The 17,161-nt window shown below is 37.8% G+C and overlaps 2 protein-coding genes across 3 annotated transcripts in view; both read right to left on the reverse strand.

Annotated features, from left to right (window-relative positions):
* Nucleotides 1–2,771, reverse strand: part of Slco4c1 (solute carrier organic anion transporter family member 4C1) — a 68,779-nt gene extending 66,008 nt beyond the window's left edge. Inside the window, exon 1 of one of the 2 annotated variants that reach the window (XM_047556572.1) lies at nt 2,373–2,771. In XM_047556572.1, the coding sequence (XP_047412528.1) occupies nt 2,373–2,718 (346 nt within the window). In that variant the 5' untranslated portion in view covers nt 2,719–2,771. Of the gene's footprint in view, nt 1–1,831; nt 2,016–2,372 lie in introns of those variants that run through there. The other variant, XM_047556573.1, reaches the window with a different exon arrangement.
* A 55-nt stretch (nt 2,772–2,826) lies between these two features.
* Nucleotides 2,827–17,161, reverse strand: part of Slco6a1 (solute carrier organic anion transporter family member 6A1) — a 178,510-nt gene continuing 164,175 nt past the window's right edge. Inside the window, 2 exon segments of the mRNA XM_047554753.1 lie at nt 2,827–3,249; nt 6,730–6,792. Of these exon segments, the coding sequence (XP_047410709.1) occupies nt 2,827–3,249; nt 6,730–6,792 (486 nt within the window).

The following is a 17,161-nucleotide window of genomic DNA, read 5'->3' on the forward strand; positions in this document are numbered from 1 at the left end:
TCTGAGAAGAGTGCAGAAAGCACAAGTGACCCCACAAGCCTTAAAGTAATGCTCAATTGCTTCCTGAACCTTAGTATACTTATCACAAGAGCTCACCTTAACTTAGTTTTAAGAAGGGGAAATTGAGCTCTCAAATACCTTTTAATTTTTTTTCCAAAACTTCTATGGATCTTAAAGCTATCATTTAAAAGATTATAGAGCAAAAAATAAACATCAGTTGAGTTTTATTTCGACCATTAGCATTCTAAATCACATGCACAGGAAAAGAAAAGAAAAAAAAAATACTCCCTCTACTTATTTGTAATTATAATGAAGGAAGATAAAGAAAATTTGGAAAACCCAATTTTGACTGATTTTAAAGTGTTCTGTTCAGATATTGATGAAATTTACAAGAGTTTAAACATTACCATAAATTGAAAATAAAAAGCACCTGATCAAATTTTAACTAGTTATGTTTCTTACTTAAGAAGTATCAAGAGTTGTTATCATTATTAATTAATACAATGAGTATATGCATAGCATGATCTCTAACAGTTCTTTAGATGTTGGTTTATCAAGATTGTAATTTAAAATTATTTCAAGAAAATTGATATTGCAGCTTTCAAAATTGTTAATATGGTTTTTACTTTTATGCCAGTTTAATAAGACTATAACAATTTCTGGGATTTCAAGACAAAATATCTGAAGTACCTAGGAAGGACACTTTTATAAGGAAATAAGTCATCTGATAATTTGAAAATTTCCCCACCTAAAAATCAACTTCCCACCACACGTCTCATACTGATTAAAAATCTGTCACTAGAAATAATTAGGGTACAACTTCTCCTTAAAAATAAGTTGGAAACTCCTCTGGAAGGGCTACACTTTAATCCTATGAACCCTTAACTGAACACTATGCTATACAAATTCCAAGAACACTGCTTTTAAAAACACTTCCATGAAATACCACACACCTCTCTATTGTAAATGCATGGAGATAGGAAGCATATTAGGAAGTTAAGTGGTGAGAGAATTCCTGTTTGAGTAATTCAGAGCTAAATAATTTCTTAAGTTTTGTTTTCCTTCCCAATGAAACATCTATTAATATATAATGGAAATGGTCTTCCCAAGGATCATGGCAACAATGTTTTCAGGCACTGAGACTTAAACTGACACGAATTTATTTATTGGGCTATATTCATCCCAGATTATGCTTGTTAAATTGATGATCTCTCAGTATATGAAGTTTCAGGCTAAAATGGATACATTTTTGTAAGAGCACTAGTTATATTTCATATTAATTTTAAACATGATTTCATATTAAGTATAAATGATATATTCTAGAATTATGTGGAATTTTCATAATAAATTTTAAGAAAAAACACAAGGTAAAGTTCGAGTTTTTGAACTTTGCGTTCCTTTGACACTGAGACATTTCGCAATCACTGATTCTGGACAACTAAGATGGGTCAATAATGGAAGGAGACCTTAGGGGAGGATAAGAAACTAAGCTTCAACGTCCTTCACTATACTCCACTTAAAACACCCACCCCTCCTCAGGTGTCTTACTGTAACTTCCCACTTAGTTCATTCCTTGCATTCTAAGCTACACCCACCCTATTACCTTCTCTATGCTTTCTTTGAAGAGAGTCTTTCACCCTCCACCATCTCTCTTCTAAACTCGCTGATATTGCATACTCCTGAGGACATAAATCTGGACTTAATCTGCAATTCCCAAGAGAACCAAAAAGAAATTCCTAGAACAAAACAGATCCTGGGTAACTCCTGTGCCTGAATAGCTAGGAAAGGTTCACCCTTTGACAAGGCCTGAAGCCTTTGCTAATTTACTTACCGTAGTGCACTTGTGTCCACAGTCGCGATATAAATATACTCAAAAAATGCGAATGTTTATATCTAATCTATACTACAGATTTTAAATTCATGTTTCCTTTGCGAAGGATCCTATTTTCATTTACAAATTTATTAATCCAGCTAGAGAAATAATATAAAAGAATCCCTTTGCTAAAGGACTCCGAAAAAGTAGACTTTTATAATGTAGAATGGATTGCCCCCGGGGCATACTGTCCCCAAAGGTTCTCCTAAATCTTCCCTGGAAGAATCCAATCGGCTAAACCAAGGAACAGCACAAAATAGTAAAAACTTGTATAGCAAGTTTTAAATGTTGCAATAAAGGAGAAGCTAAAATGTGGAAGGCTGAACCTGGTAGGCTGTCGTCAGTGGTGGCTCCAACAATTCCAAGCCCACAGCTCCTCTCACCGCGCGTCAGCTGCACGGGATCCCTGCACCTGTCCTCTCCTCCCTGCAACTTCGCCGCCCCCATTCCCTTGCTCTTGGCTGGACCGACACCCCCTCGAGCTGACGCTGAACTTTACCTTGTGTGAGAGCCAACAGACAGTAGTGAATCAGAAAGCCTTGTGGCGTGTTGCAGCGCTGGAGACACCGGGGATGCAAGTTGCTCCACCCGCAAGGCCCCTCCTCAAACTCTGACCACGATTGTGGTTCGGGCGGCTCTTGGGAAGCCGGGGGAGTTGATGAAGGCAGAGGAGGCTCCCATGACTTGTGGGACTCTGGAGACTGCTGTGGCTGCGAATCGTCCCTCTGGGTGTCGGAGGACAAGGCAGAGACTTCCACTTGGGCGGGCGATGCAGACAAGCGGCGCGGGGTATCTGGGCTGGAGGGGATGAAAGCTGGGTTCTCGATGCCTTTGGCTCCCTTCATGGTTAAGGACGGTTCTCTCGACTTCAGTACCTCAGAGCAGCAAAAAGCTAGATTCCATTCTGACTCCTCCCCTGTACAGGTGACAGCGCCCCCGTGCGGGAAAGCGTCTCACCTCCCGACCCTCCCACCTTTAGCCTTCTTGCAACCACCGTCATCCAAACCCGCCCCCAGGAGCTCACCGCTGCCTGGAGCGTGGAGCACAGTCACCCGCCTCCAGAATAAATGAGTGGCGCCGGGCTGCGCCATGCTTGTCACCTCTGGTGTCAAGAAAGGGTCATAGAAATGAGCAGCGTAAGCGTGAGAGCCCGCCCGCCCCAGGTGAGAAGGCGAGAGCCGCTCTACCCTACGTCCCAGGCCCTCAAGAGTCCTTTCTTGGAGCCCAGGGACTGGGAACAAATAGGGTTTGTGGGAGTCTGTGCCCGAAAACTCCCGCTGGGTGCTGATATGAAAGCTGTAAACAGTTGCATCAGGAGGTCGTTCAAGAAAATATCTTGCGGTTTTCTTCCTTTGCTGCTTACCAGAGCAAGAATCCTGGAATCCCACAATCAAACGTTTAACCACACATATAATTTAGGATTCCATGAACATCGTGATAAAACTTTTACCTGTCATCTCCTCAGAAACTGAAAGTGTACTAGTTCCCCATAACAACCACCTTTAACAGCAAAACATAACCACTTTTTAGGTTTTACTTCCCCCAAACTGAAGGAATAGAAATTAAGAAACTGAAAACTTATACATGACATTCTCTGGACTGTATGTTCATGTCTAAGAGCAAGTGCTGATAATCATGTAAATAATTATCATGTACCAAATAATCCCATATGTAATTTTTACCCTTAAAATTATTAAGAGAAACTTTGAAGAGCTTAACACCATGTGTAATTGTAGTCGCAATTCATTCATTCTTTCATTTACCATTGAAAAATAAAAATTAAAAAAAAAAAAGCATTTCCTGGGTTTTAGACACTATTATAGTTTTAAGGTTACACCAGCAAACAAAAACTGACATATATTCAGAACCTTATGTGCTTAACATTCCAATAGGAGACAGACAATAAGTACTAATACATAGTGGAAGATACATAACATGATAATTTGTAAAATATTTGTATCAATTACTTATATGGTAGTTTTGGGGTTGAGGAATTGAGTTATAAAATATATATCTTACGTTGAAAAGACATACATTCTGTTCCCTGTTTCCTCACATTTGAAAAAAAAATAGTCTAGAATATGGAGGAGTAGAAATAGAAACTAACATTTAACATGTCTGCTATATGCCTCATTATTAATCCTTACATGAGCATAACTTATTACCTACATTTTATACACTGAAGAAACCATATCCCAGGGAGGATCTGTAACTCTCACAGGTAATAGGTGTCCTGCCGCTAGGTAAGGATTTGTTTTTAGTTCTCTCAGTCTGGACTTGGCATTTTGTCTTTTAATAACCACAGTCAGATTATTACATAGTCACTGACATATCATAACTCATATTTTGGCCATATTTATAAGGTTTAAGAAACTTATGCTGCCCTGAATACTTCAATTTTGGAGATATCCAAATTAAATGTGGTGTATAATCCTCTTAGTCTCCCCCCCTTCATCTTTTTCTTTTCATTTCTTTCTTTTTTTTTTTTTAATGGTAATGGGGCTTGAATCCAGAGCATTCTGCCCTGAGCTACACCCCCGCCCCATCCATTTTTATTTTTACTTTGAGACAGGATCTTGCTAAGTTGCCCAGGCTGACCATGAACTTGTGACCCTTCTACCTTGTTTCCCAAGTATCTGGGACTACTGGCATTCACCATTGTGCCTGACTTAGTCTTTCTTTTGACAGAAAAGGACTCAAAGCTGGTATCTGTAAGTAGAGATCACCATTTTAGCTATAGAATACAAGTAATTACCCCATAGTTTTCTTTAAAGAGATGTGGACCTGCAAAGATTAAGACTATTCTGTAACTTTTAATTAAAAATCCAAACTATCCCATCAAAATCAGAGTATTATAATCATCATACCCTTAACTTCACACTGCCAAGAAATAACTTTTACAGTGTTAAGAGTGTAGGATTTTGTTGAAAGATTAGCAACGGTGCTATTGCTTCATCCTAAATACCTCTTGCTCTTACTGAAAGTATTACCAACACCACTTTCCTATTACATTACATTCTTTATGCTGCAATGATGGAAGTAAGGGGAACTCAGGTTTGCAACAAAGATTTTTAAAAACTTGACAGGTTTTACGTCTGATAATTCTATGGAAGATTGTCACGTTCTAAATTAATCAGTTGATTAATCTATGGTAAACATGTCCCTAATGAGAATTGTCAAAATATACTATGTTATATTTCAGAAAATAATTGACATATTGCCATATTTTTAAAGTGGATTTCATTTGCTATATTTTAAGGGGTAGAGCATGGCTTCAGAACACAGTGTCTAAATTTTATAGTAAGCTAAAACACGGTACATAAGCATGGATATATCTGCTATTCTCTGGGTTGTGGCACTAGATCTTCCCTATCAGGAATTGTGAACTAAGGTAAAGTGGTTTAATGAGAGAAGCCATTGAGATTAGTTCACTAACTCCCCTTTCTTTGATTCCATGATTAAGAGCACCTTATGATTACACTTTGGTCTTTGAGGTTGATTGTCTACTGGCTATGTACTGATATGCCTACCTTGAGTACAGTAATTCCCCCTCTGTGTACTCTATTAATTCTCTTCCAGTTGCAGACCAAATCTGAAATTTTTAGCATTTTAATACCAAAAATTTCATAGAATAGTTAGAGGGATCTAGAGAGGACCTCAATACAAATATGATCAAACACTGATATTGATGAAGACTTAAAAATCACAGAATTAACATTTTACTAATACTAGAAGATCATATGTTAACTAATCAAAAGCAATAAATCCATCTAAATGATTGTAGTATTCTTTATTTATTTTCCCATTTAAATGTTTCACAGAATATATAATTAAAATAATAAAAAACTTAAGACTGAACTACATATTTTTAATGCTGTTTTGAGCTACAATTGCACATAAAGATATATTTGTATTGAAATGAAATGCAGCTATACTTTCCTTTTCATACTAATCATAAATTATTGACATATAGGCATAAACATGACTGATCATAATTTTTCAAAAGAACATGTGTAAACAGTTAATGTAATAATCTCTTAAGAAAGCTAAACCTGTAGGTACAAATATATCCTACTCATGTAAACATTAATATACAATATCAATTTAAACTTTTCATTGATATATTATTACAGTTTAATCAAAACACCACTGAGCTCCCTAAAAGTATAATTATGATAAAAACATTATATTATAGCCAAAAACATAGTAGATTTATACATATTAAGAGGTGTTTTTTTTTTGAGGGGGGGTGGTGTTTTGTTTTTTATGTACCAGGGATATAACCCAGGGGCATTTAACCACTGAGCCACATCCTTAGCCCTTTTTAATATTTTATTGAGAGACAGGGTCTTGCTGAGTTGCTCAGGGCCTAGCTAAGTTATTGAGGCTGGTTTTGAGCTCGTGATCTTCCTGCCTCAGCCTCCCAAACTGCTGGGATTACAGATGTACATCACGGCTTCAAGAGGTGTTTTTGACTAGAAGAAATTATCTTACTGTAAATTAGTAATGAGGACATTATATTTAAAATGTGTTTCTTTGCTACTCAACATCTGATTTTGATGCCTAGTAGAGCCTTCAATATGCTAGGATTCTATGGAAGATATATGATCAAAACATCATAATCATAACAAAATGCCATCTTTATTGATTAGAAAAATAGCCAAACTTCAGCTCTTGATAGTTCTGTATTTCATAACAAAACACCATCTTTATTGATTAGAAAAATAGCCAAACTTCAGCTCTTGATAGTTCTGTAATACAATTTATCCATTATTTTTTGTTAGCAAAGGGAACTAGTACAATGATAAAAGTTATTAAAATTTAGATTGGTAGAACTACAAGGAACATCAAGATACCATTTGTTCCAGCAGCCTATCGCCAGGAATTTTAATGTCAAATACACCCATAAGCTCAATGCACTGAGAAACAGGAAAGAGATTAATTACAAGTAAAGAGAAAGAGGTGAGTAAGGGATTTTAATATATTCTTTCATATTAATTTTAACAGTGGTCCACTTTATGCTTTGAATATAACACTCACTGCTCTGCCACTGAAACTTATTTTTAAAATGAACATGCTTCTTTCTATTCCTCTCTCCCTGCTCCTCCATAAACTCTCCCCCTTCCTAATCTATGGGAAAGAGGATTACCTTTCTTCCCCATCCTGGGCAGAGTTATCTGTCCCTGACTACACACCCACCATAGGAACAAAGTAATCCAGACTTTGGGGATGGTACCGGAAGATCTCAGAAATGACTACCTTCCAAATTAGCAGGTGAGTTACAACTCCAACAGAGAATATGTGGAATGTAGCCCTTAAGTTGCTTCTTTAAAAGTTTCCTATTCCTGCTGATGGGCAAAATCACAGCCTCTGGGACAGGAGGCCCTTCGTTTCTCCTTTGATAGCAAAGCAATATACTTTCTTTTCCCTTTTTCTCAAAAGCATGTCCTCATTTTTGTTTTGGCATCTAGGACAAGGTCGGAACTTTTGGCAGCAAATTAGGTACCCCAGATGGGACCCAAGAGCAGCCCCCACTCCAACTTTCTGGAGCAGGCCTGTCTTTCCTAGGAACTGCACTTCCATGCTAAGGATCCATGGTGCTGCTGAACTAGATGAGAGCCAACTGCAGGAGAGTTAGAACATGGGTGAGTTTGCCCCAGATGGAACCAGAGGAGCTATTCTAGTAAAGGGAGGGACTGAGGGACCATCCCAGTGGCTTCCTACACTTTTGCTTCAGGGAACTCCCATCTTCTCTCCCTGAACAGTACAGATTGCTTTATCATGGTGTTGCCGAAAGCTCGGCTGATGAAAGAAGGACACAGTTTTGAGGAAAAGGAAAAAGGTTTATTGCTTTGCTAGCAAAGGAGAACACAGGAGACTCCTGTCCCAAAGGCTGTTATTCTTCCCATCAACAGGAATCGGGGACTTTTACAGAGGTGATTCAGAGAGTAAGCTTAGAGAGATCAGGAAGGAGAAGGTCAGGGAGGAGAAGATCAGGGAGGAGAAGGTCAAGGAGGAGAAGATCAGGGAGGAGAAGGTCAGGAAAAGGTTGGGAAAAAGAAAAACCATGTCAGTTTTCAAAACCACAAGGGATATAGTCAAAGCATCAAGCAAATCCCTGTTCCATCGATCCACTTTGAGAAAAAGGCAACTAAACCCAGTAAAGTAAAGACAATTTTGGCCATTTGATAAGTCCCCAGTGTGCATGCAGAGACTCTTGATTTCACACACTTGGTTCCTCTTTGTGGGAACATCTAGACCCTCTTTCTGGAGACATCTGTGGTGCCAGTGGTGTAGGAGTCACAGTTAAGTGGAACTCAAGAACCTAGGGATAAATCTTTTGGACCCAGTGCTGGCACTCCCGGCATTGCTTCTCAGCCTGGCTCCGGGCAGTCACAGATCATCTCATGGTGAGCCAAGGACACCAGTCCTAAACTGGGAAAAAAAAAAAAAAAAAAAAAAAAAAAAAAATCCCAGAAAAGCTGCCTGGACTGCAGAAAAATGGCCAAAGGGAACCTGGCCTTTTCCCTGACTTTCAACACCCTTTGCCCCTGGGGCGGAGGTGGAAGCTTCTGGCACAAAGGATGTGGTAGTAGGTTCCAGCACTGTCAGGTGATGTGCTGGGGATAGGAACAGTCTCCCCTTTTAAAATCTGACAGGACCTCCCATTTGGCCAGGGGATATTCATCACTGGGGCACAGCAATTCTTGCTATAACCATATCCCATCAAACTAAATGCCTGGGGAGACTGCCAGAGTAAATAACTGCACCCAGAAAAGAAAAAGAAACTAAGGCCAACCTGTGTTTTGTAGGCAACTTTTGAAAAGTAATCTTCAAGGAGGCCTAAAGAAGAGGATGGAAAGGGCCTCCTCCATTGCATATCAATATGCCTAGTATAAGAAAAAGGCCCAAACAGAGCCTCTAGATACAATTGACAGTGGGGAACTCAAAGTTGATGGTATTGTGATAATGACAGGCTCGAAAATATCCTGTGCTCCAACCCCTGAATGCAATGTGACAGAAAAATATTAAGACACAATTTTGATTTTTGTTTTTGTTTTTGTTTTTTGTATATGCTGGATTATCCAGCCCTCTCCTGGGATAAAATATGTTGTATAAATTAAATGTACAGATAACATTCATCAGGTCTGTTTCAGAATATGAATTTAAGAAAGGATCTGAAACTAGAAAAGATAAAGTAATAGATATGGAAATATATTTTATTTTAATTTTTTTTAGTTGTCCATGAACCTTTATTTTCTTTATTTATATGCAGTGCTGAGAATTGAACCCAGTGCCTCGTGAATGCTAGGTGAGCACTCTACCACTGAGACATAACTCCAGATCTGGAAATATATTTTAGCTTGGAAAATAATATTTAGAAGGTAAAATAATGTTTTGGATGAGAAATTATTTTGTCCTGTAAAGTAGTATTCTTGTGTTAAAGCCCAAGATGAAAGAGGACAAAACTAAGAATGTAAAGTCATGAATGTTTAAGCATGTTGCAGAAGGTTTGTGGAAGGTAAATCTCAAAAAGTTTGTGTTTGTGAGTAAATTGGTCATAATTAGCACAGTTAAAGTTATTTGAACTTTAATGTACTGATATGAAGCAAAGACTGAAACTTCAATCTGCTCTTATCTGTTAGGATAATTTTCTTATATTTGTTAGGTTTTATTACTTGGGGAAACTAAGTCTTAAAGGAATTAGGGTTTGCACCTGTTTTAAAGTCATAAGTTATTACTTTGTAACTGTTTAAACAAACAATTGTTATTAGGTGATGACAATATATTTGACACTGTAAACATATGTGACTAGGTATATGTGTGCATCTGAAAACTCTCTTTAAGCTTTAAGTGTTCTGTAAAAGTTTACAAAATGAAAGTTTATGTAAGTTTACTGGCAAGATAACCAACAAGTGCTCTCTTTATACATTGTATCTGACATAGAAGGACCACACTGTCATTTGAAGACATATATCTGTTTGCTTTGACTAAGTAAACCTCTGATGATTAACACCATTTGCTAAATGAATAAGGGATTTAAGCCTATCCTTTGATTTTTGTTAACCCCATGCAGATCTGTGATTATTGTTACCATCCACTCTGGATTCTAAATTGTACTTTTAAAGTTAAACTTAAATATAAAGCTTCAGAGAGCACTTTGCCAAATTGGTGTTCTCCAAAATAAAATTAGGTGTAGCAGAAGTCTCAGGTTTGTATGGAAAATAACAAATTTGGTTAACATTTATTTGTGTAGTTGATGTTTTATAGCTGGATAAAGTAACCTGTTGTTAATAAGTTATATATACAATTTTGTGTTATTCTTCACATTGAAATTGGAATTTACATGTATTTTTAGAAGTATTAAGGAGAGCCTGCTCTGTTTAAAGGTAATATTGTAAAACATGGGAGCATTCTGCCACTTTTTTCCACAAGAAGAAAGTTAAAAGCTCTCTAGCCTTTCTTCGATTCATGTTTCAGATGTGATGTTGTATTGTGTTATTTGTGAAGAGCCCTGCCTTACCTGAGACAAGGCTCTGCCTCCCACCTTACTATATGTTAGAATGACTGTAATATAGTCTAGCTCTCAGCTCATTTAAAGTTGTGCTAAAAAGATTGATTTTGTTGTAAAGATTACTGTGATCTCAGACAGCTACTATAATATATGACTAAGTAAAGTTTCAAGATTATAGAAGTCATTTTTCTTGGTTCATAGCTATTACACAAACCAAATATGTTTTTTTGCTCTGTTTAATTTCATTTTGTATTTTCTGTAATGTACAAAGCTGCTCTCCCCACCCTTTCTGGTGCAGCCATTTCCCCACCTCCCAACCACTTGTCAGTCTGTGAACATCCTAGCTAGCTATTGGTTCATCAGTCAGCTTGCAAGTATCCTTCTGTGTTATTGGTCCCCTGTTAGCTGGCAGAATTCAACGGCTTCGCAATAGCTACCCCACCATCTTTTCTCATGTTTCTCTCTCTCCTACTCACTTGCTTTCTTTCTCCTCCTCGCTTTCCACTCCCTCTAGCATGCGCCCTTTCTCTTTCCCTTTCTTTTCCTCTCATTTCTCTCTTACCCTGCAGGGAGACACTATTTGCTTAATAAAACCTCTTATGTGACTTCCCATGTCCGGCGTGGTTTCCATAGGATTCCTTACATTTTCTTTGTAAACTTTAAAATTGTTTACTGTTAGCATTTTACAGAGGTATTGCTTCTTAAAGAAAAAAGAAAAAAAAAAAAAACTTTGGTTAATTTGAGATAATAAGCCATCACCTACAGTACAGATAGTATATAAAGCTGACTTCCAGTACTAATACTAACCCCAATTAAATGAAAGGTGTATCTGTAAAATTACAGATATCAAGTTATAACCTATTACTCCCACATTATGAGTGGTGAAACTGGATTGTTGGGTATTTAAAACCAAAAACTTGGATACCAAAGTCAAGGAAGTAAAAAGTAAAAGAAAAGAAAAAGCAGTCAACAATTTGACCCGTGCCCTCTAAGGTCAGCCAGGATGCAGAGAATGACAGGATGCTTCTCAGGGGCCCTTCAACTCTGCTGAGTCACCTGATCTACTGATCAGTGAGATAGAGAGGACCCTAGAGAACAGAAGCCAAACAGTGCATGTTCTGCAAAGAGAATGGTCATTGGAGATGGAAATGTCCCTGATGCTTCTAAGAGAAGCCACATATGGTCAGCCAAACCCCAACACATCCTGGTAGGTGGCACCACTGGTGGAGGAAAGCTAAAGGAACTAGGAGGCTTTGCACATGTCCTCAAGAATGATCTCTGAGGAATCTCAGCTGACTCTCAAGAGTCACAAGGTCAGTTTTGACCAACGTGGTCTTAGACACCTGGCAGGAGAGTATAGCCTAAAAACATAGTCCTACATGGACATTTAAAAGGTAAAACAATTTTTTATTAATGTAACTTAAGATGTACATTGTGTCAGTACTACCAAAAGCAAATAAAGCTAGAGGCTACGAAGGAAGGGTTCTTGTGTGGGAGTGCCTAATAATAATTATCACAAGAGTCACAAATTTGTCCTGAGTCAATTTGAGTCTGATTTCATAGACCTACAAATCTTCATAACCCTTACATTGATGAACTTGATCTGTTTTTCACTGATAAGATTATGTGTGACTGTCTTCATGGTTTTCAGAGACTGACTGAAATACTAATTGTTTTTGTACTAATTATTTACAAAAAAAGTAGTGCTTTGCTGTCTATACCTTGTTGCCTTTGCATGATCCCTGCCCTATGTGTGCCTTGTCCAGTCACCTGCCATCCACCACTGTGGACCTCTGAACTGCTCTGAAGCTGAACGCTCTTAACTGTCCATGCCCCACTTGATAGAAAGCAAGGATTTTGGGTTACTTCCCCCGACTTTTCCCCCTTTCAGCAGGAAGCAGTTTGGTAATGTTGTCCAATTTTCCATAGAAATGGAATGTAGAATTTGATAGTGGGGACGTGTAATAGTGCTCCACTTTATGCTTTGAATATAACACTTGCTGCTCTGCCTTTGAAACTTGTTTTTAAAATGGACATGTTTCTTTCTCTTTCTCTCTCCCTCCTCCTCCATAATCTCTCCCCTTCCCTAATCTCATGAGAAACAGGATTACCTTTCTTCCCCATCCTGGTCTGTCCTTTAGTACACACCCACCATAGGAACAAAGTAATCCAGACTTTAGGGATGGTACCAGAAGATCTCAGAAATGACTATCTTCCAAATTAACAAGTGAATTACAACTCCAATAGAGAACACTTAGAATGTAGCCATTGAGTCGCCTCTTCAAAAGCTTCCTGTTCCTGTTGATGGGCAAAATCTCTGGGACATGAGGCCCCTGTGTTTCTCCTTTGATAGCAAAGCAACAAACTGTCTTTTTCCTTCTTCTCAAAAAAAAAAAAAAAAAGAGAGAGAAAAAGAGAAAAAAAACCCGCATTTCTATTTAGCAAATTAGTGGTGGAAATTCTTAGAGCAAGCACAGGCACAAAGAAAGATTTCAGATCTCACCAAAGAGGTATGCGAACAGAGAATAACTTCAGTGACTATCAGAAAATACATGGAATCAAACATCTATTCTTTGAAGATTAGGTACAAAGACCTCTGATTTCCATTTTATCAGAGTGCAAGAAAATTTACTGAGTTCCTGTGTGTGGTGGGTTTTTTTCCATTTGCTCTCCTTTAGAGTAGGAGCGTGACAGCATACCTGCACAAAGCTAGAAGTTCTTGCTAAGCTGTCCAGACTGGCCTCAAACTTGAGATTCTTCTTACTCAGACTCCTGAGTAGCTGATATTACAGGATCCGAGATGGCAAACTAGAGAAAGTTTACTTTGCTTGTCACTTCATAACTCGGGTTTCAAGCAGAGGATATCTGTTTCTCGATTGCTCACTGATTGACCCCTATCATCTGCCATTTGCCTGCCTCTTGGCTGCCCATTACCTACCTTTTACCTTCCTATCACCCACTGCCCAAGGTCCACCTGCCAATTGTCTGCCGGTAGCCAGCAAACTGACCACAGACAGCCAGTGGATCACCAGTTGCCTGCTGTTGCTGGAAGTCCACTGCCACAGTACCTGCAGGTTCGGTTACAAGTGACTGTCACCATTTTGAAACAATAGCCAGGACCTGTAGGAACCCTGGCTGGACTGACTGTGCCCTGCCTCCAGGACCCCTCAACCAGACTGACCACAACTCACCTCCAGGTCTCCTGCCCAACCAACTGCATCCCACCTCCAGGAACCCCAGCTGACTATGCACACACCCTGAGCTGCAGCTCCCCATTTGCCAGCCCATTTGGAAGCCAGAGTGGTCATCTTGGATTATCCTGGAAGCAGTAGCTCCCATCTTTATGTGGGGCAAATCCTATCTGAGATGCCTGCTGGAGACTGCAAGGTCATTGTCAGGTACCCCTCATGCATCAGGTTACTGAAGATTGGGAGGTTTGAATCCTATATGTCTGTTATAGTGTAGGTTTTTTTTCTTTCTCCTTTTTGAAAATTTTAAAGTTTTTATTTCTTTACTTTTCTTGCTCTATTTTCCTTTTGTTTACCTGTCCCCTCAGCATCTCTTTCTCCCTTTGCTCATGCTAATGACCATCTTCTTTTGATTACACTTTCACTCTTTCTATGATATAGAACTTCTATATATTCTTTTCTTATCCCATTTACAGTTACATCCTACACCCCTCCCCATCCTCTTAGAAACTGTAGACCTTATTGCAAATCTGTTTGTTATTTTGTAGATAATAATTGAACTCATTCTCAGTTTATTATGACAATATTGTTAACATCTTCCTAGGGTCTATTTGGTTTAGAGCTGCATATTGTCTGTACTGGGTGCTGCTAATGTTGATCTCTCCCTGAAAGAAGAGGTTTTAGAAGCCTATAGGGTCACTATAAGCATGTAGAACTTCAGTATATTCTTTTCTTATCCCATTAACAGCTACATTCTACATCCCTCTGCTTCCTCTTTGTCCTCCATTAGAAACTGCAGACCTTGTTGCAAATCTATTTGTTTTACTGAAGATAATATTTGAACTCATTCTGTTTATTATGACAATTTTGTTATTGTCCTCATAGGGGCTATTTGGTCTAGGATTGCCTAGTGTCTGAATTGGGCATTGCTAATATTGATCTCCCCTTAAAGAAAGGGTTTTGGAAATCTATAGGGCCACTATAAGCCTATAGGGGGAAATCTGCAATACCCCAGATCTGCACTGCTAGAGGGGAAGATATATGAACAACATGAAAAAACAAGGGAAGAAAATGATCCAAACCTAGATTCTATATTAATAGAATCCAGTAACAGCATGGTAGAAGAAATGGCAGAAAAGGAATTCAGAATATACATAATTAAAATGATTTATGAAGCAAAGAATGAGATAAGAGAGCAAATGCAGGCAATGAATAATCACTCCAATAAGCAGTTGAAAGAGCAACTGCAGGAAGTAAAAGATCATTTCAACAAAGACATAGAGATTCTCAAAAAAACCCAAACAAAAATCCTTGAAATGAAGGAAAGAATAAACCAAATAAAAAACTCAATGGAAAGCATCTCCAACATACTAGATCACTCAGAAGACAGAACCTCAGCCAATGAAGACAAAATATTTAATCTTGAAAATAAAGGTGACCAAACAGAGAAAATGGTAAGAAATCATGAACAAAACCACCAAGAACTATGGGACATCATGAAAAGACCAAATTAAAGAATTATCGGGATTGAGGAAGGCACAGAGAAACAAAAGAAATGAACAACCTATTTGATGAAATAATATCAGAAAATTTCCCAAATATGAAGAATGAAATGGGAAATCAAATACAACAGGTTTACAGAATATCAAATGCACAAATTACAACAGAATCACACCAAGGCACATTATAATGAAAATGCCTAACATTCAAAATAAAGATAGAATTTTGAAGGCTGCAAGAGAAAAGCATCAGATTACATGTAGGTGAAAACCAATACGGATACCAGCAGATATCTCAGCCCACACCCTAAAAGCTAGAAGGGCCTGAAACAACATATTTCAAGCTCTGAAAGAACGTGGTTGCCAACCAAAAATCCTATACCCAGCAAAACTAATCTTTAGATTTAAAGATGAAATAAAATCCTTCCATGATAAACAAAAGTTTAAAGTACAAATAGAAAGCCTGCACTACAGAATATTTTCAGCAAAATCTTCCATGAAAGACATTGAAGACATTGACAAAGTTCTAGAGACATGCGCTCCTCCCAAACTGAACCAGGAGGACATACAAAATTTAAACAGATCAATTTCAAGCAATGAAATAGAAGAAACCATTAAAAGCCCACCAACAAAGAAAAGCCCAGGACCAGACAGATTCTCAGTCGAGTTCTATAGGACCTTCAAAGAAGAATTCATTTCAATACTCTTCAAAATATTCCAGGAAATAGAAAAGGAGGGAATCCTTCCAAACTCTTTCTATGAAGTTAGTATCACCCTAATACCCAAACCAGACAAAGACACATCAAGGAGAGAAAATTTTAGACCGATATCTCTGCTGAATATAGATGCAAAAATTCTTAACAAAGTTCTGGCAAATCACATATAAAAACATGTTAGAAAGATAGTGCACCATGATCAAGTGGGGTTCATTCTGGGGATGCAAGATTGATTCAACATCTGGAAATCAATAAATGTAATTTATTACATCAATAGACTTAAGGTTAAGAATCATATGATTATTTCAATTAACACAGAGAAAGCGTTCAACAAAATGCAACACCCCTTCATGCTCAAAACATTAGAAAAAATAGGGATAGTAGGAACATACCTGAACATTGTAAAGGCTATTTATGCTAAGCCCATAGCCAACATCATTCTTAATGGAGAAAAACAGAAAGCATTCCCTCTAAAAACTGGAACAAGGCAGGGATGCCCTCTTTCACCACTTCTATTCAACATCCTCCTTGAAATACTGGCCAGAGCAATTAGACAGACCAAAGAAATTAAAGGGGTACAAATAGGAAAAGAAGAACTCAAGCTGTCACTATTTACTGATGATTTGATTCCATATTTAGAGGATCCAAAAAATTTCACCAGAAAACTTCTAGACCTCATAAATGAATTCAGCAAAATAGCAGGATATAAAATCAACATGCATAAATCTAAAACTTTTTTATTCATAAGTGATGAATCACGTGAAAGAGAAATGAGGAAAACAACTCCATTCACAATAGCCTCAAAAAAAAAAAAAAAAAAAAAGAAATACTTGGGAATCAATTTAACCAAAGAGATGAAAACTACAATGAAAACTACAGAACATTAAAGAAAGAAATTAAAGAGGTCCTTAAAAGATGGAAAGATCTCCCATGTTCTTGGATAGGCAGAATTAATATTATCAAAATGGTCATACTTCCAAAGGTGCTATACAGATTTCACACAATTCCAATTAAAATCCCAATGACATTTCTCATAGAAACAGAAAAAGCAATCATGAAATTCATCTGGAAGAACAAAAGACCCAGAATAGCCAAAGGAATCCTGGGCAGAAAGAGTGATGCAGGAGGTATCACAATACCAAACCTCAAACTCTACTATAGAGCAATAGTAACAAAAACAGCATGGTATTGGTACCAAAATAGACAGGTAGACCAATGGTACAGGATAGAAGACACAGAGACATACCCACATGAATACATATATCTCATAATAGACAAAGGTGCCAAAAACTTACAATGGAGAAAAGATAGCCTCTTCAACAAATGGTGCTGGCAAAATTGGAAATCCACATGCAGTAAATTGAAATTAA

Source organism: Sciurus carolinensis, chromosome 6, assembly GCF_902686445.1.
Source record: "Sciurus carolinensis chromosome 6, mSciCar1.2, whole genome shotgun sequence".
Taxonomy (NCBI): domain Eukaryota; kingdom Metazoa; phylum Chordata; class Mammalia; order Rodentia; family Sciuridae; genus Sciurus; species Sciurus carolinensis.